Here is a 27,116-nt window from a genome sequence, read left to right as displayed (position 1 = left end):
CAATGGAAGGAAGACCTTTCTCTCTCTCTCTCTCTCTCTCTCACTGTCTAACTCAATCTGTCAAATAAATAATAAAAAAAGAAAATATAATAATTCTTTTCATTTGAAATAATATTTTTCTAAGGTATATTTTTCAATATTGATGGTTATTTGAACTAAATAAACTGAACTTAGAATCAGATATTTTTTATTGAACATTTCCTACCAGGAGTGAATGTTTAACGTGGTGATTTAGAGGCCCGAATCTCACATCAGAATGGTTTGGATTGATCCCCAGTTCTAGCTCCTGACTCCACTTTCCTCTTGATTTAGACCCAAGAAGGTAGTGATTCTGGCTCAACTTTGGCTTCCGGACACCCACATAGGAGACCTGGATTGTGTTCCTGGCTCCTGGCTCTTACTCTGGTTGAACAGTGGATAGGAGCTAATTTATTGCGCTCTCTCCCTCTCAAATTAAACATGATAAATATGAACATATAAATTATAAACCAAGGCAATACTAATAAAGAATATTTTCTCTCAACAGTACAAAAATGTAACATGCCAAATTAAATAAACTTTATTTTTAAATAAGATATTTCATCTTTATATCATCCTTCATAATTTCTGTTTTCATGTAAATTTTGAAATGTATATATGATGTTATAAAATATGTAATTTACAAGTAAATACACATTCTTATATTGCAGGCATTTTTTAACAAAATTTAGAGGTTAGTGGGCTAGGAATATTGATAAACATACTGTTACTGGTTTTGATTTACAGATGCCAGTTACATAATTTTAAATTAATTCTCAGAAAGTCATGAAAGATGTAAATATTACATGAAAATATAGGATAGTAAACAATAGCAGCACTATCAATGTGATGTTGTAATGGAGGTAAGAAATGCTAAAGAAAGGGTTGGATTCAAGACTAATTTGAAATTTAAGACTTATAGGTCATGTAATCTTGAGGCATTTATCTCATCTTTATAAATGTTTGTTTCCATATATATATATACACACATATATATTAAGAAATATAGATAATGTTATGCAACTTTTCTTATGCTGTAAGAAATTCAACATGATGTGAGGTACAAAGTCTGTAATTACCTTGTCAATTTTAGTTATACCTCTCTGTTAAAGCCATAAAACAATGCAATTTCCAGATAAGAATGTACCACTAGGTTATTCTGTGGCTTTTTTTCAGAATTTCATGGTTAAATTTTAATATATGTTTAATAGGACATTCACTACCTTAGCAATAAAAATTGTGTATATTCTTTCATATTCTCATGCATCCCTGTTTAATCAAAAATATAGGAAGTTTACTGGTTATTTTTCTAACTACAGACTAGACTTCTTTCTCCTCTCACATACCTGTGATATGCCAAGCTCCTTCCAAAGTTTTTCCATTGAGTGCATTTTATTAAAGCAAGAGGAAAACTAGTAGATTAATTATCATGCTTTGATTACTCATCAATCTAGAGCTAAAAGTAGTTATTGCAGGAAACTTGTATTTGTTTTGAATTCCTCAGCTATCCCTGCTAGGTAAACATAAGTGATAGCTACACCATTTAAATATAAATGTTTGTGAGCTAAATACAAGGTCTAGAGGGAAGCATAGGGATGAATGTCATGGAAAACCTTTTAAATCCCTTCTTTATTGCAAATAATGATCCTTGTCTGGGTTTCTGAAAGATAAAGAAGGATTTAACAGGCTTGTCAACCAGGAGAAACAAGTTCAAGCATTCAATTTTATGCTATCTTAAATGCAAATGGATGTTAAGGCAGTTATGACTGAAAGGCCATTCCATTTGATGGCCCATTACTTTGATTAATTCTGCACAGTCTCAGTGGTCCTCCTGGCAATTTTCTTCAACCATCGCAGAGTGGATGGTTTCTATTTGGCCTACTACTTGCTAATTATTGATAAATTTCTTCTTTTAATACTAGCATTTTCTCCAAAAAGAGTCCATACAATGGAGAGATTTTACTCTATTATAGTACTCTGAATTGCAAACTTTGGATTCAGAGCAAAAAATTCAAATGTTCAGTGAGACAAATGAGAATATTGATTGCTTCCTTTGAAGTTCCCATTTAACATTTAACAGAAAACAAACTCAGAGAACCAAAATGAATAAGAACTACATAGACTGAGATGTTCGGGTATATGCTTGACAAAATAAGAATTGAAAAGAAAGGTATCCTGGATAAATTGGTTGACAGGGATAGCGGTAGCATCAATATAAGGACAGAACATTAAGTTTCTCTAATATGTCTATCTGATTGGAATCGTAGAGTTCCAGCCAGCATTTGAATTCCAACTCAAAAGGAACTGCTATAAAAGACAGGGCAGACAGTCCTTTGATATCCTTGATCTCCCTTTAGTGCTGAAGTCTAGTTCACAAATAAAGAGTAGAAGGAGATCAGTGTTGCTACCAGCTAGTGGTCATCTCCCACAGGAAAAACATTCTGGCCAGGAATTTACTCTGATGACAACATTGACAGCATGTCTGTACAAAAAATCTTCAAAATCAGTCCCTTTCTTAGTCACTTGAAGAAATGAATACTGTTCTTTCCAATGCTAATCATTGAATGCCTCTTTCCTACCTCCATACCTTACCAGTTATTGCCCTTTCTAGAACTTCCAACTTCCCCCTCTCTACTAGGCCTTCATTACATAAACATGTTCAAGTACCTGCTGTCTTGTTATTGCAGAAAACGCAGGAAATGTCCATTCATGTCATATTCACCAGTAGAATATGTAATGTTTCATTTGTTCCTTCCTGTATTTGACAAACATATTTTTTGTGCAAACCTATTGTAGCCCAAGCAGTATTCCATAGTATAGGATTATAGACTTGTAAATCAATAAACATACGAGTACACAATAAAAATAATAGACAATTAAGAGTCATAAATAAGAAAAGATATAATCAATGTTGACTGAAAGATGGATTGAGTTGTAATTGAAGACTCTTGAAAGAAATAATTTTGAAGGTTGAGAACCGAAAGCTAAGAAAATTGTGCCATATCATCACCCGGGGTCTGAGAACCCCAGGAACTTACTAGTTCTGTAGTTAGTGTGGAGGTCCCTCAGCCCCCAGATTAGTTTTCATTGTATTTGTGGAACACAAATAAATCTAGTGTGAGTGAAAGATGTGTACAAAGGGGAACATGAGAAATGTCAGAGAGGATAGCATGAGACAGGTAACACGGGTCTTGGAGGCCACTGGTTGATGTGTTGCTTTTATTTAAAATATAAATGGGAATACATGAATGAGTTTAAGAAAAAAGAGACTCAATTTACCTAATTTGGGTTTTTAGTCATTATTTTAAATGTTTGTGGAAAAGGATACCATGGAAACAGTAGAAATAGGAAGAACAATCAGAAAACTACAGAGATTTTAGAAGACAAGTGACAGTATGCACCTAGAGAGGTATTGCAGTAAGTACAGACAAGTGGAAGGCTTTAGAATGTGAATTCAGTTTTGAATTGATAAGACATCTTGAAGAGCTGGATTTGAAGTATAATTAAAATCTGCTAATTAAGTATAAGTCTAAGCTTTTAGTTTGAATAACTGGGTACATGACTGTGCTTATGATAAAGAATAAGTACAAGGGAAGAACCAGGAGATGCATTTCGATTTAATTAAAATCAATTATATATATATATATACACACACACACAGAGCTATATATAATTCTAGTTTTTTAAAATATTATTTATTTTGAAAGCCAGAGTGGTGATGTGGAGAGGGAGAAATGGAGAAAACAATTCTTGTTTTTAAGTAAATTTGTAAAGGCATGTATAAATTCAGAGTAAATATTTAAGCCTAAATATCCTTGGACCATATGGAATTCAGTAGATAGAAAATATCGACAGAGAACACTAAGAGATTTTAGAGCAGAGCTCAGGAAGTGGACATTTTATAGGTCTGACAGAGCAGGAAAAAAACAGTAAAGAAAAAAATACAAGAAAAATGCTGTCATAGATGAGCTGAGAGTGGTTAAAGAAGATAAAACGTCAATCATGTTGGATGTTGCTGAGGTGAGTGGCCCTTGCATGTGTAAAAATGGAGGTCATTGGTGAGCCCAAGAGAGGAATCATTTCAGCAGTGGATGGGCGCTCGCAGGTGCTGTGAGTACAAGAAAAGTGGGAAGCAGAAGGGGGTGGAGACAGCTATTACAGAGCTCTTTCAGATTTTTCTATGAATGAGAAAAAGAGCTCAGTTTGTATATTTACTATGTTAGTATCATTTTGTCTATAGAACTCATTACAGGTGCTTCTATCACAGCCCTAAAGTCTCTTCTGCTCAGATAATTTTTTTTTTTTTTTTTTGATAGGCAGAGTGGACAGTGAGAGAGAGAGAGACAGAGAGAAAGGTCTTCCTTTTTCCTTTGGTTCACCGCCCAGTGGCTGCTACAGCCAGCAGGTTGCTGCAGGCGCACCGCACTGATCCGATGACAGGAGCCAGGTGCTTCTCCTGGCCTCCCATGCAGGTGCAGGGCCCAAGCACTTGGGCCATCCTCCACTGCACTCCATGGCCACAGCAGAGAGCTGGCCTGGAAGAGGAGCAACTGGGACAGAATCCGGCTCCCCGACCGGGACTAGAACCCGGGATGCCGGCGCCACAGGCGGAGGATTAGCCTACTAAGCTGCGACGCCAATATGTTTTTTTAAGTTGATTCAGAAGACATAGTGTAGTTTCTTCAATATGGAGAAAATTACTGTTTTCAAATCACAAGTAGGTAGAAAACACTGACTAAGGAAAATATTTAAGTATGGCTCAGTTGTTATGTAAAAACCATTTTTCCGTGAATTATTGCAAGTGGTTAAGCTATCATGAGATAGTTAACCACTTTTATTTCAGTGTCAATTCATTCAATAATAATTTTGAATGTAAAAATAGCTTTTGAGGGTCCAGCATTGTTAAGCTGCTTCCTGCAGCACCCAGTATCCCATATGGGCACCAATTCCATATCCAGGTGCTCCACTTGGGATCCAGCTCCGTACTGATGGCCTGGGAAGGCAGTGGAAGATGGCCCAAATGTTTGTTTCTCTATACCCAAGTTGGGAGGCCCAGTTGAAGGTCCTGGCTTTGGCCTGGCTTGCCCCAGCAATTGTAGCCATTTGGGCAGTGAACCAATGGATGGAAGGTCTCTGTCTGTCTTTGTCTCTTCCTTTCAGTAACTCTGCCTTTTAAGTAAATAAATTAAAGAAAAACAGTTTATATTCATTTCCACTTTAATTTGGAAATTTTGAAAAGGTTTGAGTTGATTTGAAATATCTATATATTCTTATCGTTAAGCATTAGAGAGTAGAAAACTAAAATGAAATCGAAAAAAATGCAGTCACCATGGTCAACAGTACCAATTTTAAGCTTCTACAAAAATTATTAAATGTATATTTTAGTGTGGGAGTGCTGTACTAAATCTGCCACCTGTTCTTACTACTGCTGATTTTTTAATTTTCCAGGGATTATCAACATTTGGCTACTTTTATAAACTTGGGGATTGAGAATTTTGGCCATTCAGCTTCTATTGACTAATTTAATTAATCGGACTATATATATTAATATAATTAATTATAATTAATATTCCAGTTGGAATAAAAATGGCTTCATTTACAGAGTTCCTTTATGAAAGGAATTTTGTAGAATCCTAGGATGAGTCCATTTTTATGACAGTCATTCCAGAACTTCAATTACATATTTTCCTTTTTCACTATGGGATAAAATCTGTAATTCTTTCTGGAATCTCTCTTCAATAAAATAAGTATTGCAATCTTATAACTATTTCAGGACCCATCAAAATTTAAAAGATTTACATAAATAAAAATTTCTGGATAAAATGGTGTAAAAATCTTAAACTAATTCACCTTCAATAAATGCTTAATATGTATTAAAAGGAACTTTTTGAACTCTAACATGAATTTCAAATTTAATAAGTATGTGTAATAAGTGTTCTTTGAGCAGACACTGTTTAATACTTGAACTCTTTCAGTATGTTTTAAATATATCATTAAAACAAGTCTTAATATGGTACCCATAGTTTATAAAAAATGTATAAAAGAGGCCAAAATTAATTTTTTGAAAGAAATAGACACTTACTAGTGTTCATGGGACTTAGAACTCATGACTTTTTCATGATAGTAACCATAAAAATATAATGAAGTAAATTTTAGTTTAAGTGGGATGAATTGAATTATTACTGCACACTGTTAATCCTTTTTACATTGGCAAAAGTATGCAAATTATTCTGTGCCAATTATACTTGCATGTTCTCTTTAAAGTTGGACATTTAAGAGCAAATGAATCTTGCTTTTTGGAATACTAAATAAAATAATATGGGTTCAAAGTATTGGATTGCTAATTGAAAAGATATGCAATGTAGATTGGTATATTTTACCAATTGATATTTTGCCTTTGTGCCCAATAGTTTAAAATTCTCAGTGCAAAAGATCTCAAATCAATCATTTTCATGGATTCAGTTGGGCAATTAGGATGGTCCTTAAGAAATTGGATCTATAAAAGTAAAAGAGCTTTCACCTTAAGATGAATTGAAGGTTTTAAATTGTCCATAGCAAACAATCTCAAACATCAACATGCATGAGAAAATATATAAAATGGCATATTTTTAAATTTATTATAATGAAATATTACTTCTGAAATGTCAAGTTTACAGGTAATAAAATAATTAGTAACCCATCGATAAATAAATATAATCAAGTAATAATAACCATCTATATGTGAAGTGATATGGTGCAGGAATATAACCAGCAGGCACGCAACCTGCTGTGTGGCTGCTCAGCCCACTCTAGCCTCCAGAATGCTGGTCATAGTTCTCAGCTGGATTCACTTAACTTGAATATTCTTCATAAACTATACAACTCAGAGAAAAGATTTTAACTCAGAATACTTTAAGGACAACAAAAATAATTAAAGAAAAATCTAGCTCACTCTGTGGAATAAGAACTGCATACCGATATTAACACATTATAAACCTGCAGTCCATTACATATAATATGAGCATTGTTCCTGGGTACATTTGCAGTCTCATTCCTAGGGTGCTAATAGAACACTTAGCAACTTTAGACAAAGGAGTGTACTGTAATAAACACAGTGAAATTTTAGAAGCTTGAATATATTAAAGGCTATTGTTTCCCTCCCTCTTGAGTCCAATTTGGGGCACGTAGGGTGGAAACAGGGTAGAGAGGAAAACTCCTATCTACATCTTTATGGAGCAGTTTAGTGGCACTGTCATCCCTTCTCTAAGGTCTGTACTTTGTGGATTTAGCTATTGACAGCAAGAAAAAGGGGAAAACATGAAAACTGCATGGGAAGTTTTTTTGCTTAGTTTTTGTTTTAGAAGCATGGATGTGACATATATACTTCACCCAATCCTATTGTGTAGAACTCTTATGGGGCTTCAGGCAAGTGCATAGAAACCTGTGAGATTCAGTCCAGTTGTGTACTCCAGAGGAAAAGTGCGAGGTAGGCCCAAGGCGTTATCTCTGCTATTCAAGATTAATAGTTTCAGTACAAGTTTGGATCAAGTTCTTTGCTTTTCCTCTGCAGACATCATTTTTACATCCTCATGCATGAAGAAATATCATCTACCCTATTTTAATAAGAACTTTTATACATCTGTTATTAGTACTTATTTCTGATCATTATTGATGAATCGTCCACAGAATTGATTGCCTTTCTCTGAATCTCCTCCAGGCATCTTCACATAAATTCTACAATCTTTCGAAAAACACATTTTATCTTTTCACTGTTTAAATTGTTCAATATTACCTTTCCTTACCTGCTAAGTCCTAGGAAACTTAGCAGGTAGAATAAAGATGTAAACATCTAGCACAATATGACAGAATTTGAATTTTAATCTTAAACCTCTCTTCATTCTGATTGTACCATGTGTCCTAGGTATTGAAACTTAGACAGTTTCTCTGAAGCCAATGCCTATATTCTTTTCTACTCAGATAAATTCACTTGAACTGTCTGTACTCTTAACTGCGTCTCAACTTCAAAGGGTCACACCAATTTGATGAAAGATTAACTTACATAGAATGGTGTTGAAACAGAATCATTGGCTAAGAACGTAAATAATTCATGCTGGGCAACTGACTTAATCACTGGCGTTAGGTCTGTTTATATATAATTGATTACATAAAATGAAATATATATATATATATAGGTAGAGATGATGGAATTTCAAATAGTTCATGTAAAATGACATTAAAAGTTTATTCACTGCAGAAAATTTGGAAATCCATATAATTTTTTTCATAATATACATTTTCCTGAACTTTTTAAGATTCTGTGTGCGTGTGCAAGTGTATACAGTATATGTGTAAACAGATCCAATCTTTTTTTTTTTTTTTTTTTGACAGGCAGAGTGGACAGTGAGAGAGACAGACAGAAAGGTCTTCCTTTTTGCTGTTGGTTCACCCTCCAATGGCCGCTGTGGCCAGCGAGCTGCGGCCGGTGCATCACGCTGATCCAAAGGCAGGAGCCAGGTGCTTCTCCTGGTCTCCCATGCGGGTGCAGGGCCCAAGCACCTGGGCCATCCTCCACTGCACTCCCTGGCCACAGCAGAGAGCTGGCCTGGAAGAGGGGCAACCGGGACAGAATCCGGCGCCCCGACCTGGGCTAGAACCTGATGTGCTGGTGCCGCAGGCGGAAGATTAGCCTATTGAGCCACGGCGTCGACCGATCCAATCTTCTTATCTCCTCCATTTGATCTTTCCAGAAATCAACACCCTCCTGAGCTCTCTTCCTTGCTTGAGTTCAGGAATCTTTCTTGAAGCTCTCTGCTTTGTTGATTTCCAGGGCATACCACACTTCCCTTTTCTGTCAACAAGATTTACATTCTACATGTATTGATCTCCACTCTCAGTGTCCAGGCAGGTGCCACCTCTCCATGGAGATTCATGGAGAGGAAACACTGCTTTGTCACATATTATATTGCTCCAAACAAAGACATCACATGCTTCTCATTCCACACAGCCTGAGATCAGCATGACATTTTTCATCTAAAGGTAACAAAATTTGAGACATGGGATAGTATAGTGACACTAAAATTATATCTGTCAACTCTTGCACCTCCCCATGTCTACCTTAGAGAGTTCTTGTGCCTACTTCTTTCTCTCACTTTGGGACTACCTCTAACTAAAGGCATGTGAATCATCCCCTAAACCCAGACCTCCAGGCTCAAAGAAAAACAGCTCTGACTTCATAAAAGAAGAGAAAGTTTGAATTACCCAGTGTCCCCCAAGTTCTTCATTTAATTTCTTAGAACTGAAACACTCCCTAAAATTATATTGAATATAATGAGTAAAAATCCTGTTTTAGACCTTTGATCTGAATAAGACAATCACACAAAAAATTAATGTAGTCAATCCAGTATGTACTGTGCTGCATTGTTAACCAGGTATTGGTGATTATCAAAATAAAGAAAACTGTGTTTTTCTCTCATGTAATTTATTTGCTATGGAGAAGATGACAGTAAATGATCATACTTGATATAAGAAATCTGGATAACCTTTAAGATGGAAAATAATGCAGGAAAGGTAGTTTATGATAAAAGGAATAGAGCCTGTACAATCAGAATAAAATGTCCAAATGTAGGTTACCAAACCCCAATGGAACAAAAATCCGTACATGTGAGACCCCAGATAGGATTGTTAGAAGCTTGCTCCAATTCTTTTTTATCATTTATCAGAATATCCAAAACAAGTTTGGAGACTAATCTCTGTGCTCTTTATTTTCTGACCTCTGAAGCTGGGTTATCTAGGGATTTGTGAAATTATGGAAATAGGATAAACTATATAAAGAGCTGTTTTCACTGGGGATTCCAGGTGCAGATATCTCCATTATTTATTTTATTTTCAAGATTGGTCATTTTGCATTATAGTCTTGCTTTTCTGTAGGTCCTAATAAGCCAATTTATTCTGAAACACACCATTTTTTATACATTGAAAGGAGATATAAAATATCAAAAACAATATGTAGATTAGATAGGAAATGACATTTTGTTTAAGCTGTTATTTTTCTTTTTAGGAGTACATTACTTTTGCAAATAGTAACATAGGCCTTTCTGCATGATATCCCTATTTAAAGATAAATTTTAGAATAATTATAATTCACTATAAATTCAGTTCAAATACTTGCCCATTCCTTGTTGATACTTATATTATAGACATTTATTATAAACTTTATTACAAAATCCATTTGTAAATAAAAGATTTAATATGCATAAATATGCATAAATATGCCTTAAAGGTATTATCTTATAAAATATGTATGCCGAAAATACATATAAAATTTAAAATTAACTAACATCCTTATTTTATCTGACTTCATGCTCCAGTAGAATTAGCATCAAAAGTTCATTTGTTTACAAATGGTAGTGGGGCTGGCACTGTGGCATAGTGGGTAAAGCCACTGCCTGCAGAGCCAGCTACCCATATGGGTGCCAATTCGAGTCCCAGCTGCTCTACTTCTTTTTATTTTATTTTATTTTTTATTTTTTTGACAGGCAGAGTGGACAGTGAGAGAGAGAGACAGAGAGAAAGGTCTTCCTTTGCCGTTGGTTCACCCTCCAATGGCCGCCGCGGCCTGTGCGCTGCGGCCGGTGCACCGCGCTGATCCAGTGGCAGGAGCCAGGTACTTATCCTGGTCTCCCATGGGGTGCAGGGCCCAAGCGCTTGGGCCATCCTCCACTGAACTCCCGGGCCACAGCAGAGAGCTGGCCTGGAAGAGGGGCAACCGGGACAGAATCCGGTGCCCCGACCGGGATTAGAACCCGGTGTGCCAGCGCCGCAAGGCGGAGGATTAGCCTAGTGAGCCGCGGTGCCGGCCTGCTCTACTTCTGATCCAGCTCTCTACTATGGTCTGAGAAAGCAGTGGAAGATGGTCCAAGTTCTTGGATACCTTCACCCATTCAGGAGATCAGAAAGAAGCTCATGGCTCCTGGCTTCAGACTGACCCAGTTCTGGCCATTGCATCTACTTGGGGTCGTGAACCAGTAGATGGAAGACTTTTTCTCTCTCTACCTCTACCTCTGTAACTCCACCTTTCAAATAAATAAATAATGTTTATATAAAAATGCTAGTAATCACATTTTGATAAACTGTTAAATGTGTCTTCAATCCTTTTTCATTTATATTCTGTTTTTTGCTGTTATCCTCAAAATCTATGTATCTGCATTAATTGAGTTATTTATAGATCTATTGATTTACTTGAATTGTTATTGTGACAGCATTGAATTGAAGGAAAGAAAGTGTAATATGGTACTGGAAGCAGTTGCCATCAATGGTTTTGTTAAATTATTATAAATATTTGTCAGATAAGAAAAGTGGATTTCAGAATTGTAGCTTTCAAACAGCTATTCTTTCGATTCCATGTCTTAATACAAGTATGCATAGATTTCAATTTTTTACACCAAAATCTTTATTCCATTTTCCATGAATTGTTTGAATTCTCTTTGTGTATGTTCAGCAGAAACTCCAGTCCCAAAACACTACCTAGAAAGATGTTTTCTCTGAAACATCTCACTAGTAGGCTTCTATGATAAGAAATACATACTGGTTTGAAAGTCACTGTTTCAAGAGTAAAAGGATTAGATAAGAAAGAGTATGGGATTATGGAGTTCATGGGAAATCATAGCAGAGACTCAGATCCTTTATTTCCTTTTGTTTTTGACACAAGCATTAAATCTTTATCGAGGATCTTGGAGACTATCTAATAGTGAAACTGTTTTTGATATCAATAGAACTTGCATACAAGTTGCACTTACATTCAAACACTCAAGTGGAGTTAGGACTTTTCTTTAACAAATCCCTCTTCCCTAACATGATTTGGGTGCTGACACTTAATGACAAAGTTAACCTTCCTTGAAATGTTTTTTTGCCCTCTGTCATTCCTTTCTTAAGGCTCATTCACCTTGGTGTCATATACCTGGTCACACACCAGAGAACAACAGCAAATAAGCTGGGAGAGGGAAGAGGATGGCAGGTGATTATTTCTTTGCTACGTGTTCTGCCTCGTAACAGTAATTTCCTAGGCTGTAATTTGGATGCATAACATTTTACATGTATTTTAAAAGCATTTCTCCATGATAGGTAGCCTCTTTGTTAGATTCCTTGACTCAAACAGTGGAAACCTTCAGTAAAAAGAGGAGGTTTTCCAGATGTTCCTTAACACAAAATACTTAATTCATTTATCTCTTAGTGAATATTTAAAATATGGAAAATATAAGAAGGTGTGATATGTTCCCTGTACTCAAAATACTTGCAGGTAGTAGAGGAAGCAAAATACAAGTTAGATAGTAATTTTAAACAGTATAAACTTAATTCCAAAAATGATTAAATCTTCATAAACCAATGAGTAGTGAAAGTAATCAAATGTCAAGATATATAATTCAAGAAATATTTGCTGGTGGAAGACAGGAAAGACGAAATGGGTGTGTTCAAAAGTTTAAGGAAGGAAGCCGTATTTGTTTTTCAGTTTTATTTCCAATAATTCAATTGGACCTAATCATTTCTGTGATCTTCAGTTGGACATCTCTGTGCTGGATTCTGGGCCATAGATCAATTGAGGTATCATCAGAATTCTACTCAAAGCTCATTAAATTACAAGGAAAAGACTTTCATTTAAATTAGATGAGTTTCAAAGAGTTGAAAAATTCTGGGCAATTTCACAGATTTCCAAGGTCAGGAATACAGCCGGAGTTTGTGGCATCCTGATAGGAAAACTAGAAACACATTGAGTGGATGGTGGATGTCTCTGTTATTCCTTCTGAGGGTCTGTATAATTTGCATGTCTGCATCACTCAAATATTTCTTAATCATTGTCTTTTTGTCTTTCATTTATGCAGGATCCTCTTTGCCAATAACTTAGCTCAGCACAAAGCTTGGCTGTGATAATATGCTGTCAGGCTTGTACTTCTCCTGGCTTCTCAAATGCCTACCCCTGGCTGACTCTAGTCTCTAAGTTTCTGAGAAAGGAATGGAATTACAAGAACTTGAATTTTTGCTCAATGGCAAATGGATTGCCTGGATCTGAGGATTTCACTTCTGTTCCAGCCAAGTACACATGGCTGGAGAGTTCTGTGTTGCGTGTAGCTGTGGTGAAGGCAGATCATGCAGAGAGGCAGTCAGGAAGAGAATGAAAGGAAATCTGTCTGAGAAGGAGGTCTCTTGTCTTCAAGCTGCTTGTACATTTCTGAGGGAGAAATTCAGAGACAGAGGAAAATCATCTGTCAGGCACAGACATTATCACGAGATATATATAAGAGTACTTCAAAAAGCTTGCAGAAAAGAGAAGAGTTTATTTTGTTGCAAAAAAATTAAATTCATGCATAGTTTTATTTCAATATTTATTTATTTGAAAGAGAGGCAGAGGCAAAGGCAGAGAGAGAGTGAGGTCTTCCATCTGCTGGTTCACTCCCCAAATGGCTGCAGCAGCCAGAGCTGCACTGCTCTGATGCCAGGAGCCAGGAGCTTCCTCTGGGTCTCCCATGTACATGCAGGGGCCCAAGGACTTGGGCCATCTTCTACTGCTTTCCCAGGCCTTAGCAAACAGTTGGATCAGAAGTGGAGCAGGGACTAGAACCGGTGCCCATAGGGGATGCTGGCACTGCAGGTGGCAGCTTTACCTGCTATGCCAGAGCATCAGCCCCCATGCATAATTTTTTATAATGTGCATTTTCCAAGAACTTTTTGAAGACCTCTCATCTTACAGTTGAAATTTTATGAAGTATTATCACTTCAAGTAGAAGAAAATTTTAGTGAAAACATACTTTTTCCTCTCCATATCTTGTTCTCTGTTATTCCAGTATGCAAACGCTAGTATGGGATGCCAGCATTGCAACTGGTGTCTTAACCCACTGTTTCCACAAGTTTAGCCCTACAATATAATGTAGTGTAATTATTAATATGGTTTTTGAAAACTATTTGATGATTTTGGAATCTTGATATAAAGTTAACTGAAGAAAAAAAGTGTAAGACTGTTATATATTATCATAATACTGCACACATTAATCATAAAAATCCTCATGTATATCAAATTTTAATGATTTTATTTTTGTTGTATAGGCTTATCGGTTTGTGTATCTGAGTCTTTGTGTTTTTATCTCTAGGCATTTTCCAAATCTTCTTCTTTGTGTACGTTTATCAGAGAAAATATATAACAAGGTATGTTAGCAGTTGTTAGCTATGAAAAGATTTAGGTCACCCTGTTTTTTACTTACAATTAAGGTGTTTTCCAAGAACTGCTACCACATTTAAAATTCCATTTCCAGATCAGTATGAAGAAAAAGTATTCATTTACAATGTTTTAGCAACTTGTGAACAATCTTTTAAACGCAAATAGCTGAATGCATATTTCAAAGTTTAAAAATTAAGGCATTTTTCAAGTACAGGTTTACAGTAGTGTAGCTGGCATAAGCATTTGTCAACAAAAATTTATCATGTCAGAAAATAATTGAAATTGTGGCTGAAAGTTTCCTAAGAACAACCTTTTTATCTATGGCTTAAATAAATGCTTTCCATTTCAAAGGAACTCTAACTGCACCATATAGCTCAAGTGATCAGTAAAAGTAGACAGCTGACTTCTTCAAGGAGTCTTGATTTTTATGTGATCTGATCAACTCACAGAGTATAAATTCTACTGCCAGAGCTAAACACATGCACAGGCTTATCAGAATTCTTGTATTCCAGGCATCTGGTAAAATATGTTCATGTCAGTAGTTTCTTTCAAGTTGTGTTTATCATCATCTCCCTGATTGCCTAATATAAGTTTACAACCAGTCTCCTAGGTGTACTAGCACATTACCACTCTCCCACAGATATCATAAACAGCGACATCTTTGGTAATGAATGTCAGAATCATGCCAGCCTCTCAGTATATTATCCATCTCCATGTCTCAGCACCGACACATCAAGTGGGGAGCTCATTCTGAACTCTCTAGTCAAACAAAGCTTAATACACAAAGTTGGTACTTGTTGCACAAGGCAGGGCTTTTTAAAAAAGTCCAATCAATTATGAAAACGCTCAAAATGCCTCTTATCTAAACAGAATCATTGTCTTGGCTGTGTTTTGTTGTTGTTGTTGTTTTCTTAAATTAATGTGTCTCCTTGGGTGGGAATCTTTGAAGCGATATGATTTTTAAGCCTGGAAAGGATCTTAAAGTTGCTAGTCTAAATATTTAATTGTTTTTAAGTTTAAAATAGGAAGATAAAAAGAGTTGAGATATTTCTTTAAGTTTACCAAGAAACAGATTACATATTTAGAACTATATTTTGACTTCCAGTCTGGTGCTAACTTTTTTAGACTAGACAAACTCACCAAAGAACTTGAAATTTACCAAATGAGAGTGTTTAGAGTATCCATATTTTATAATTTAACAACAGATTATTTACTCCTCTCTCCTGCCTTCTCTGCTGCCCACTAATTCCTGTCCTTTAATTTCCTTCCATTTTCTTCCCTTCCTGTTGCTTCCTTCTACCCCTTCCTTCGCTTCTCTCAGCCCCCTTCCTCCTCTTTCCACATTTGCTCTTTCTTCTGCCTCCCTGCCTTCATTCTCTCCTCCCCCTTGCTTCTCTCCTTCCTTTCTCCTTTGCTCCCTCCACATTTCATTCTCTTTCTCTCTTTCCCTTTCCCCTCTTCCTCCTTGTCTCTCCAACTCAGATTCCTCCTGTAGAGCCTGTTTTGTCAATGATCTAGACAGTTACTACTCACCTCCCTGCACACATTTATTTTAAATAAGACATTTTTATGTCATTTTCTGTACCATTTCTTCTTCCATGGCCATTGATATTTAGAAGGATGAACATCATAGTTACCTTACCTTCCTCCAATTTCTTAATTCATCTGCAAAATCCAGTCTCTAGTCAATGGGCCAAAAAGGTAAAAAATAATTGAATATCCTTGCAATATGATTAATAGTAATACACTTTTGGGAGTTTCCTGTATTATTATAGAAACAAGTGTTTTCTCCAAGTATGCACATTTAAAGATGTCATATCATCCATTTTGTATTAGTTGACTTGGTTTTCAACATCCATTATATAATAGTTTATGCTTACAGTACGCTAATATCTATTAATCAATATAAAAGCATAATCACTAATAACATGACATCCTATTAGAAGAAAACCATTTCAGACAAAGCTATTAGGGAGTTTTCTTTAAACATATGCATGAAAGTAATTTCTTCCCAAGGTACATGAGACACATGTTAAGATAGTAGGTGAATATAAAGATTAATAAGATTAATTATTTGCTCCATAGGTAAATATTATAATATATATGCACATATATATTATTATTAATTAAGATACAATCAAGAATTATGAATTAAAGAAAAGTAACTTGAAACATTAGTGTTTGGAGATGAGGGATAGTACAAGTTACTTTCTTATCATTGCTGTTTAATCGTGATATTTATATCTGAAGTGGACTTAATACATATCTACAAATTTGACCTATTTGAAAATCTGTTGGGTCCTTTATTGCATTGATTTTTATCAGGCTGTTTCTGGAATGGCCAGAACAGTTGCAGGTGATCTACATTAGAAGAAAAAGGGCAGAGGATTGGTGAAAGAAATAATCTTTTATTCAATACAAAAGAATAAATGACTACTGTAGCCTCTATGCAAAATTATGAAGATGAATGCTTCTAAGTCTCAGGAAAAATATGGTCTAATTACTACACATATTATTTTACATTTTAGAGAGCTTTTACTTCTATTATGTGATCATTATCCTCACAACATCTCAGAGTGGACATCATCTTAACAAGATAAAGGGAACACTAAAGCTCAGAGAGACAAGAATTACCAGTTGGGTGAGTATAGGGGTTGGGTAGGCAGAGAACACCATTACCTAATGCTCCCTTCAGACATCACTGGACCAGGCGAAGCTGATTATAAAAGGCAAATTCAGGGACTTATGTAAACACTCATAGAAATTTTAGAGTAATGTAATGAGGACATATACACATGGTTTATTAGTACATTCCTAATTTAAGCATTATTATTATATAGGTTATAGAATAACAGAAAAACTAAGGTCATAATATTGAATAAAACAAAGTATAAGGAAACAATCACTTCAAAACTACATGTATTTTGAAAATGTATCTGAAATTCTTGCAGTTTGGTACATGAAAATATAGATGTTGACTCCTTTGAGAGTTTCCATGGTGTTTGATAGAGTAGGACAAGAAGAATGACTGGATATTTTGTTACTGCGTTCATTATGAGAAAACTAGTCATTAAAATAAATAGTAAAGATTTTAACAGTTGTTGGTGCAAACTGTTGAAATATTTACTTAGTATATACTAAATTGATCTACTGTGTATAAGGATAATTGAAAATTAATCTTGATGTGAATGGGATGGGAGAGGGAGTAGGAGATGAGATGGTTGCGGGTGGGTGGGAGGTAATGGGGGGAAAAGCTGCTATAATACAAAAGCTGTAATTTGGAAATTTAAATTTATTAAATAAAAGTTTAAAAAATAACTGAAGTGAAAAAAATAATAAATAGTAAAAAGATATAATTTGAGAAAAAATTCTTTAATTTATTGCCTGAATATAAAGTTAATACATTTGGTATTTCTATGTCCTCTTTTCATGTGTGTGTTGTGTCTATTAAATATTTTGGTCATTTTTTGGATTTTCTATACTTATTTAATATATTAATTATTTATTTATATAATTAATATCTCTTCCCTCTCTAGAACTTGCCCTTTTCTTCTCATACTGGTCTGATAAAGGACAGAAGTCCTCAATTTGAATGAAGCCCAATTGATCAAACTTAGTTCACATACAATATTTTAGTGAACATCCATGGTAATACTAAGATTAGAAATATTTTCTAACTTTTTCAACAAGTCATTTTGTGTCTTGTAAATTAGAAGTCAAAAGTCATGTTATCTTTTTCATAAGAATATCCAGTTGCTTCAATACCACTGCTAAATGGGTATCTTCTGAATTCATTCCAGCGTCATGAGTGTTTTAGATCAAGTGACTCAATGAATGTGGTTCTGTCTCTGTGGGGGCCGTCTTTGTAGTTTATCCTGTTTCATTGATTTATCTCTCCACTCTGGAACCAAAAGTCATTTGTCTTGACTGCTTTTGACTTAAAATAAGCATTGAGAACCCATGTGTAAGCCCTCTAACTTTACTGTTTTAAGATTATCTTCACAATACTTAGTCCTTTGCATTTCATAAATATGTTAGAATTTGTCAGTTTTCACCACAAAAAGCAAAAACATCTGCTGTAATTTGAATGAGGTTTCATTAAATCCATAAATCAAAATTGAGTTGAGTAATTTAATGATATTTAATGCTCTGATTCATGAACATGGTATATGCCCTCCATTTCAAGCTTTATATTTCTTCATTTTTTTGGTTAAGCTTTATTTATTTATTTATTTGAAAAGCAGAGTTACAGAAAGAGGGGGATGTGTCAGGCTAAAGCCAGGACCCTTAGAACTCCCTCTGGACCTCCTACATGGTTGTCAATGGCCCCAGCACTAGGACCATGATGTACTACTTCCCAGATGCATTATCAGGGTCTTGATTGGAAACAAAGCAGCCAAGACTGGAACTAGTATGCATATGGGATAATGTTATTGTAGGCAGCAGCTTAGCCCACTGCACCACACTGGTCCCTATATTTCTATACTTAATATTATATATGTTTATATTTTTAAGGAAGACAAGTACATGACTACATTTATACTTGTTACAAGATAGTAGCCAAGGGCCTGGCATCACAGTATAGTTGGTTAAGCCACCAATTGTGATGTCTGCATCCCACATCAGAGTGCCAGTTTGACTACCAGCTACTCTGCTTCTGATCTGGCTTCTTGCTGATATATTTGGGAAGGTGGTGAATACTAGCCAAAGTGCTTTCACCCCTACATCTATGTAAGAGACAAGAATGGAATCAGGCTCCTGGTTTCTGGCTTTGTTGCCATTTCTGCAGTAAACCAGTGAATGGAAGATTCTTTCCCTCTCTCTCTCCCCTCCTCTCCTTCATGCTCTCTGATGCTTTGCCTTTCAAATAAATATTTTAAACATAGTCACAAATAACAGTAAATACTGAGAATTTATGATGTAGCTAATTCTGTGCCTTCATTATTTTTGAATATTTCATATTCACCACGATGTTTAAAGGAAATTCTTTGATAGTTATCTTTCAATATACGTGTCAGTTTGAGTCCCAGCCACTCCACTTCCAATCCAGTTCCCTGCTAGAGCACCTGGGAAAGCAGAGGAAGATGGCCCAAATCTTTGACACTTCTTTCCTAGTAACAAACTATCTGGACAATCATGTAAACATAATTTTTTATCCTTAAATTCTTCATGGGTATAATAATTCCCAAACTATTTTATTAGGTACTACTGAAACTATTCAATTATATGTTTAAGATGACAGAAATTTAATAGCTCTTATAAAGAGCTATTACCTTATTGCTTTCTTGAAAGCCTATTTTATATATACAATCTCAAATATGTTTAGATTATTTAAAATAATGATAATTTTGTTGCCCCAGACTCAATACCCATTTCATCAATTTATTCTTTTTAATTGTATAGAGGAAAATAAAAGAATAGCATTTTGCTTTCTCTGTGTTTCATATTAGGTGAAGTGAACATATTATCTTTTTTGCTTGGGAAAGCCCATGTTAATTCATATTTATCTGTGTAATGATTAAAACAAACTCTTTAAACTTTTAACAGGAAAAGTATAACAAAATCAAATGGATATCTCAATGTTGGGTAATGATTTGCTTTTTATTCTTAAATCAATTCTCAGGAATCTAAAAATTTCTCATTTAAATTTTATCATTTTTGATGTATTTCATTTAAACAAACAGAAAAAAAATATATGTTCCTCTCAGACCTTTTCCTTATGTTCAAATAATTAACATTTTGTTATTTTGTAGCCAGATTGAAGTTTATCTATTGTAGCATAAAAATGCAGCTGAGCCGGCGCTTCAGCTCAATAGGTTAATCTTCCGCCTAGCAGCGCCGACACACTGGGTTCTAGTCCCGGTCGGGGCGCTGGATTCTGTCCCAGTTGCCCCTCTTCCAGGCCAGCTCTCTGCTGTGACCAGGGAGTGCAGTGGAGGATGGCCCAAGTGCTTGGGCCCTGCACCTGCATGGGAGACCAGGAGAAGCACATGGCTCCTGCCTTTGGATCAGCGTGGTGCGCCGGCCGCAGCACGCCTGCCTTGGCGGCCATTGGAGGGTGAACCAACGGCAAAGGAAGATCTTTCTCTCTGTCTCTCTTTCTCACTGTCCACTCTGCCTGTCAAAAAAAAAATGCAGCTGAGGGGTGTACTTATAGTGCAAGACTCACCGTTCCCTATAAACATATCAAGATATATACTGTTGTTATGTTTCTGAGCTGTATTATTTGTATTTGTTTATTTGTTTTTTTTTACTTTTATTTAATGAATATAAATTTCCAAAGTACAGAATATGGATTACAATGGCTTCCCCCCCATAACGTCCCTCCAACCCACAACCCTCCCCTTATCCACTCCAAACCTAAATTTCAAAATGCCAAGCAGAGATACTTATTATGTAATGAATATGCAAATTACCTGTTCAAACTAATGTCAACCACTAATTATACCAAATCTGGATTGGGAGAACAGAGTGTTTTGTTTACCTCAACTTGGTTTTATGTTGCCTTGTACTCTTACTAAATTTCATCAAGAGTTCCCATAATTGCCCATCTGGTAGTGATAGTAAAGAGTATATAGGAGCTTAAAAGAAAACCAACTAAAACCAGGAACAAACTGAGTTTCTATAGTCTCAATCTAGAGCCTCAGAGAATCTGGAAATGTGTTTACTTTTGATGGAGTATTTTTAAAATATTATTGTAACTAAATATGTCCAATTAGGGATTTATCTCTTTAAAAATGTTAATGTGGTTCAATGGAATATTTTTAAAATTTACTGTCTTGTCAAAGTGGAACTAATAAATTTATGGGTGACAATTCTTTCTTAAGCAACAAGATTTGGGTTTTACTGTTGTTTTTGTTATTTTCTACTTTTGGTTTATTTTGTTGCAGTTTTATCCATCTTACAGTCCAGGTGTTTCTCAACTCACATGTTGAATAATGCATGAGCTATTTGGCCCTTCCCTGTTTGTTGTTACTGATATATCAACAACTTTTTTTATTAGTACTGAAGCAGCAACAAATATTTTTTTGTTGCTTCAGTAATGTTTTATTTAGAAGCTTACATTAAATCTGTAAGCTAAAATCACTATAACTTTAGAATGAAATTTAATTTCTTAATATTTAAATAATGTTTTAGGTTCATCTTGTCATGAGGTGTTTTATGTAAGTAGAAAGAAAAACAGTGAAAAAGAGCAGTTTCCCATTAACAGTTGAGAAATTTATTCATTTCTAAAGATAACCTTATGTGGTGATTCTAGGTGAATTTACATTTAGTGGGAATCAATTGGTATTGGTGTATTTTAAAGTGAAAGCTTTTAGATAGAGAGGAAAATGATAATGCTATGAAAATGATAATGCCAGGAACAAGAGGTTAAAGGATGGGGGACTAAAATAGTAATACACATAAAATAGAATCAGGGAGAGGTATAATTCTTCTTATAAATATATTACAGGGAAATTTAACTCTAAGGAAAGACCCTTTTTTGTTTTTTTTTTTAATTTTTATTTAATGAATATAAATTTCCAAAGTACAGCTTATGGATTACAATGGCTTCCCCCCCATAACTTCCCTCCCACCTGCAACCCTCCCCTTTCCCTCTCCCTTCCCCATTCCATTCACATCAAGATTCATTTTCAATTCTCTTTATATATAGAAGATCAGTTTAGCATACATTAAGTACAGATTTCAACAGTTTGCACCCACATAGAAACACAAAGTGAAAAATACTGTTTGAGTACTAGTTATAGCATTAAATCACACTGTACAGCACATTAAGGACAGAGATCCTACATGAGGAGTAAGTGCACAGTGACTCCTGTTGTTGACTTAACAAATTGACACTCTTGTTTATGGCGTCAGTAATCACCCTAGGCTCTTGTCATGAGCTGCCAAGGCTATGGAAGCCTTTTGAGTTCACCAACTCTGATCATATTTAGACAAGGTCGTAGTCAAAGTGGAAGTTCTCTCCTCTCTTCAGAGAAAGGTACCTCCTTCTTTGATGACCTGTTCTTGTAACTGGGATCTCACTCGTGGAGATCTTTCATTTAGATGTGTTTTTTTTTTTTTTTTTTTTTTTTTTTTTTTGCCAGAGTGTTTTGGCTTTCCATGCCTGTAATACTCTCATGGGCTTTTCAGCTGGATCCGCATGCCTTAAGGGCTGATTCTGAGGCCAGAGTGCTGTTTAGGACATCTGCCATTCTGTGGGTCTGCTGTTCACAATTGATCATAATGATAGGACTACAAGCCAAAGGGAGCACATAAACAAGACTAGTGTCTGCAAATACTAGCTGATAGAATAAAAAAGGGAGAGAACGATCCAACATGGGAAGCAAGATACACGGCAGACCCATAGAATGGAAAGACCTTTTTTTGAAAGACATTGCTCTGAATCTTCTGTGATTCATAAACTCCCATAGTTGATTCTGATGCTGAAATACTCTTACCTGTTTATTCTCACCTGCCTTCCTCAGGGAGGCAGATATAGAAGGAAGTAATGCTTCTACATTGATTTGCTAATATCAACACAGAAACATAAAAAAGAGCTGTAGGGAACAAAACAACAGAAACTTAAAGCACTCTTGTTTTGTTTTGTTTAATTTTAGTCCACTCTATAATTACAGGTTTAACATACCGCTAACTGTAATAATCAACAAGGAAAATGTAGGAAGACCACAGTTACACCATAGTATGAATTCCGTAATTGGGCATGCTTAGTTACGAAAATATTTTAAAAACACTCTGCATCAAAGTTAAATACATTTCTAGAGTCTCTATGGCTCAGGGTTGAACTATAGAAACTCAGTTTGTTCCTGTTTTTGTTTGTTTTCTTTCAAGCTCCTATTTACCTTTTAAGATCACTACCAGATGGGCAATTATGGGAACTCTTGATGTAATTTACTAAGAGAACAAGGCATCGTAAAAGAAAGTTGTCATAAGCACTGTAATAGGACTAAAAACAGCAATAGTATCACAAGAGGTCTGTTTCATTCCTATTCATTTTTTCTATTCTATATTAACTACCATATATCAGAACAAAGCATATATCTATCATTTTGAGGCTGGCTAATTTCATTAAACATAATGGTTTCCAGTTGCATCCCTTTTGCTGAAAAAGACAGTATTTCATTCTTTTTTTTATGGATGAGTAGTATTCCATAATGTGTGTGTGTATGTGTGTCTGTGCACGTGCGTGCACAGACACACACACACACACATATATATATATATATACACACACACATCATGTTTTCTTTATCCAGTCATCAGTTAAGAGACATTTGGGTTAATTCCATATATTAGCTGCACTAGTTTCATTTCCACCAATAGTGAATTAGGATACTTTTTGCTCACATCATCACCAACACTTACTGTTTTTTGTTTTTTGTTTTTGGATGCTGGCCATTCTAATCAGGTGAAGTGAAACCTCATTGTGGTTTTTATTGGCATTTCCCTGATTGCTACTGATTCTGAGCATTTTTTCATGTGTCTATTGGCCACTTGAATTTCATCCTTTGAAAAACGTCTGTTCATGTCTTATGTCCATTTCTTAACTGGATGGTTTCTTTTTTTGTTGTTGAGTTTCTCGAACTCTTTATATATCCTGGATATAAATTCTTTATCAGTTATGTGGGGAGCAACTCGGACTAGACTGTTACTGGAATTAAGACTTATTCTATGCACCTGCTCTCCCACAATATGGTGCTGGGAGAGGAGGAAACAGCTTCTACATAGCTGCCTCCAGTTCAACCAATAAACAGCAGGACCTGCTCCTGATTGGAGGAGAGCAGCGTACTCGGCATGTGGGTAGCAGAGTTGGGATTGGTGGAAGAGGACTATAAAGGAGGAGAGAGACAACAGGCACCAGGAACATCTATCTGAAGGAACACCTGTGCAGCCCCCGAGAGAGCCGGCCGGCGGTGTGCCGCTCCCCCGCGGAAGTGGGGAAAGTGGCAGGGGAACCACCCTTCCACGGAGGTGGAAGGGACGGTAGCCAACCCGGGAAGGACCAGCAGCAAACCCGGGGAGGGCCAAGCAGACAAAAGAACAGCGCAGGGTCCTGTGTCGTTCCTCCACGAAGACGGGGAGCGACATAATGGTGCCGTGACTCGGATAGGAAACCTAGGAGGGAAGAAGCGGGAAGAAGTGGGAAAATACCGGAGAGAGACTAGCAAAGAGCCTAGGGAAAGCCGGACGGAAAATGTGCCGGAAGAAGTTATCGAAAGCCTAGGCATAAATTCGGATATGGACTGTGGGAAAGAAGTTAGGATTGGACGTTAGGATTGAAAGCGAAAGTGAAAGCTGGAAGAAACTTAGACTCGGATACAGACTATGGCGGGGAAGCTAGGAGATTAAAAGCGAAAGTGAAAGCTAGAACAAATAGACTTGGATACGGACTACGGGGGGAAGCTGGGAGAAATCTCTAAGGTCGAAAGCGAAAGTGAAAGCTAGAAGAAACTTAGATTCGGATACGGACTGTGGGGAGAAGCCAGGAGAAATGAGAGGGGAATATTGTTGGAAGAAAAGTTAGGAAACATACTGGGTAGAGAAAAATGTTAGGGAGGATGAAGCCGTGGGGGCAGGCTGAGGCGGAGACGTAAGCCAGGTTGGAATTCTTCAAGTCAGCCCGGGGAACAAAAGGCGTAAAGCTAAACCAGAGGTGGAGACGCGTAAGCCAGGTTGGAATCCGTCAGATTAGCCCAGGGAGCAAAAGATGGGAAGCCAAACCGAAAGGCGCAGATGTGAGCTAGGTTGAATTTCGCCAGGTTAGCCCGGGGAACTTAGACTGAATACCGGTGGCGGATACGTGAGCTAGGCTGTGTGATTCGCGGAAGCCGCCGCACGCAGAGAGAGCGCGCGGGGCACAAGTGGGGAGAGCGCAAGGGGTGCGGATAGGGAACACGTGGGGCTAGCGCGGGGCCGTGGTGCGGGCGCGAAGGGGCGCGGAGACCGTGGAGTGCGCGCGAAGCCGGGAAGCCGCCGCAAGGCAAGGCATGGAGAAGGTGCCTCGGGGCGGGCGCCGGGAAGCCTTGGGGATAAGAGAAACAGAAGTTTAGAAGTAAAATGAGAGAAATAGGAATGCTGGCAGATAGAAGTAAAATAGGAGAGATAGGAATGCCCAGAGATAGAGAAATAGAGAAAAATAAGGCCTCCCTACAACATGGCAATGAGAGGGCTTGGATTCGGTCTGCCTGATTAGTAAGACGATAAGCACCTGTGGGCGGCTGTAGGTCACCGAAGACAGGCACGTTATCAACACCAATAAGTCTCCCCACAATACGGCAATGAGAAGGCTCAGATTCGGTTTACCTGATTGGTAGGGCTTGTAAGCACCTGCAGGCAGTTCTAGCAGAGCAGAGCATGCGCTGCAGGGCACCAAACACAGGCACGCATCAGCGCCTAAAAACCTCCTCACAACATGGCGAAGAGAGGACCCGGATTCGGTTTGCCTGATTGGTAGGGCTTGTAAGCACCTGTGGGCAACTCTAGCAAGCAGAGCAGAGTGTGTGCCATGGGGCACTGAAGACAGGCGCGTATCAACGCCAAAAATAAAAAGAAAGGGGGAATTGTGGGGAGCAACTCGGACTAGACTGTTACTGGAATTAAGACTTATTCTATGCATCTGCTCTCCCACAATATGGCGCTGGGAGAGGAGGAAACAGCTTCTACACAGCTGCCTCCAGTTCAACCAATAAACATCAGGACCTGCTCCTGATTGGAGGAGAGCAGCATGCTCGGCATGTGGGTAGCAGAGTTGGGATTGGTGGAAGAGGACTATAAAGGAGGAGAGAGACAACAGGCACCAGGAACATCTATCTGAAGGAACACCTGTGCAGCCCCCGAGAGAGCCGGCCGGCGGTGTGCCGCTCCCCCGCGGAAGTGGGGAAAGTGGCAGGGGAACCACCCTTCCACGGAGGTGGAAGGGTCGGTAGCCAACCCGGGAAGGACCAGCAGCAAACCCGGGGAGGGCCGAGCAGACAAAAGAACAGCGCAGGGTCCTGTGTTGTTCCTCCGCGAAGAGGGGGAGCGACAAGTTAGATAGTTTGCAAATATTTATCCCCTTTCTGTTGGTTGCCTCTTCACTTGAAGTGCAAAAGCTTTTGTTTGCTTTGCAGTGCAGAACTTTCTTAGCTTGATGTAATCCCATCTGGCATTTTTTTTTCTTTAATTGTGCTTCTGAAATCTTTTCCAAGATGTCTTTGCCCATGCCAATATCTTGTAGAGTTTCCCCAATATTCTCTTTTGTAAATTGATGTTATCAGGTCATAGATTTAGAACCTTGATCCATTTTGAGCTGATTTTTGTATAAGTTGTAAGATACAGTTCTTGTTTCATACTTGGGCATGCAGATCCGATTTCCCCAGCACTGTTTGTTGGAAGAGACTGACAGACAAGCTAAAATCAATCCTGGAGTAAGGGCAGAGTTTAGTCAGTTGTACACATATGGATTAATTTCTAAGTTTTCTATTCTGTCCAATTGGTCTCCATGCCTGTTTTTATGCCAGTACCAGGCTGCCTTGATTATAACTTCCCTGTAGTGTATCTTGAAAACTGGTATGTGATACCTCCAGTTTTCTTTTTGTTGTTCCAGTTTGCTTTAGCTACTTGGGGTCTCTTTTGTTTCCATATGAATTTTAGCAACCTTTTTTCCAGGTCTGAGAAGAGTGTCATTGATAAAATTTTGATTAGGATTACATTGAATCTGTAAATTGCTTTCAGTATATGGACATTTTGATGGTAAAATTTCTAATCCATGAACATGGAAGATTTTTCTATCTTTTGGTGTCTTTTATTTTTTTAATGCCTTATAATTTTCATTGTAGAGATCTTTCAACTCCTTGGATAAATTTATTCCAAGGCTATTGATTTGTGTTTGTTGATTTTATATCCTCCAACTTTACTAAACTATCTTATG

At 37.0% G+C, this 27,116-nt stretch overlaps 1 protein-coding gene across 10 annotated transcripts in view; it reads left to right on the top strand.

The window, feature by feature from the left end:
- GPC5 (glypican 5) overlaps positions 1–27,116 on the top strand; it is a 1,599,230-nt gene that overhangs the window by 1,250,101 nt on the left and 322,013 nt on the right. For 3 of the 10 annotated variants that reach the window (XR_007921155.2, XR_007921154.2, XM_051850547.2), the window contains 2 exons: positions 14,136–14,190; positions 16,732–17,400. The exons of 1 other annotated variant lie outside the window; for it this stretch is intronic. Coding sequence is in view for 5 of the 9 variants with exons in the window: in XM_051850547.2 (XP_051706507.1) it covers positions 14,136–14,190; positions 16,732–16,795 (119 nt within the window). In the remaining 4 variants the exon portion in view is untranslated. Of the gene's footprint in view, positions 1–11,928; positions 12,011–14,135; positions 14,191–16,731; positions 17,401–27,116 lie in introns of those variants that run through there. 6 more of the 10 variants (XR_007921151.2, XR_007921150.2, XM_051850548.2 and 3 more) reach the window with 4 other exon arrangements.

This window comes from Oryctolagus cuniculus, chromosome 9 (assembly GCF_964237555.1).
Source record: "Oryctolagus cuniculus chromosome 9, mOryCun1.1, whole genome shotgun sequence".
Lineage (NCBI taxonomy): Eukaryota > Metazoa > Chordata > Mammalia > Lagomorpha > Leporidae > Oryctolagus > Oryctolagus cuniculus.
The sequence above is the reverse complement of the archived record's forward strand: the minus strand, read 5'-3'. Positions and strand labels throughout refer to the sequence as shown.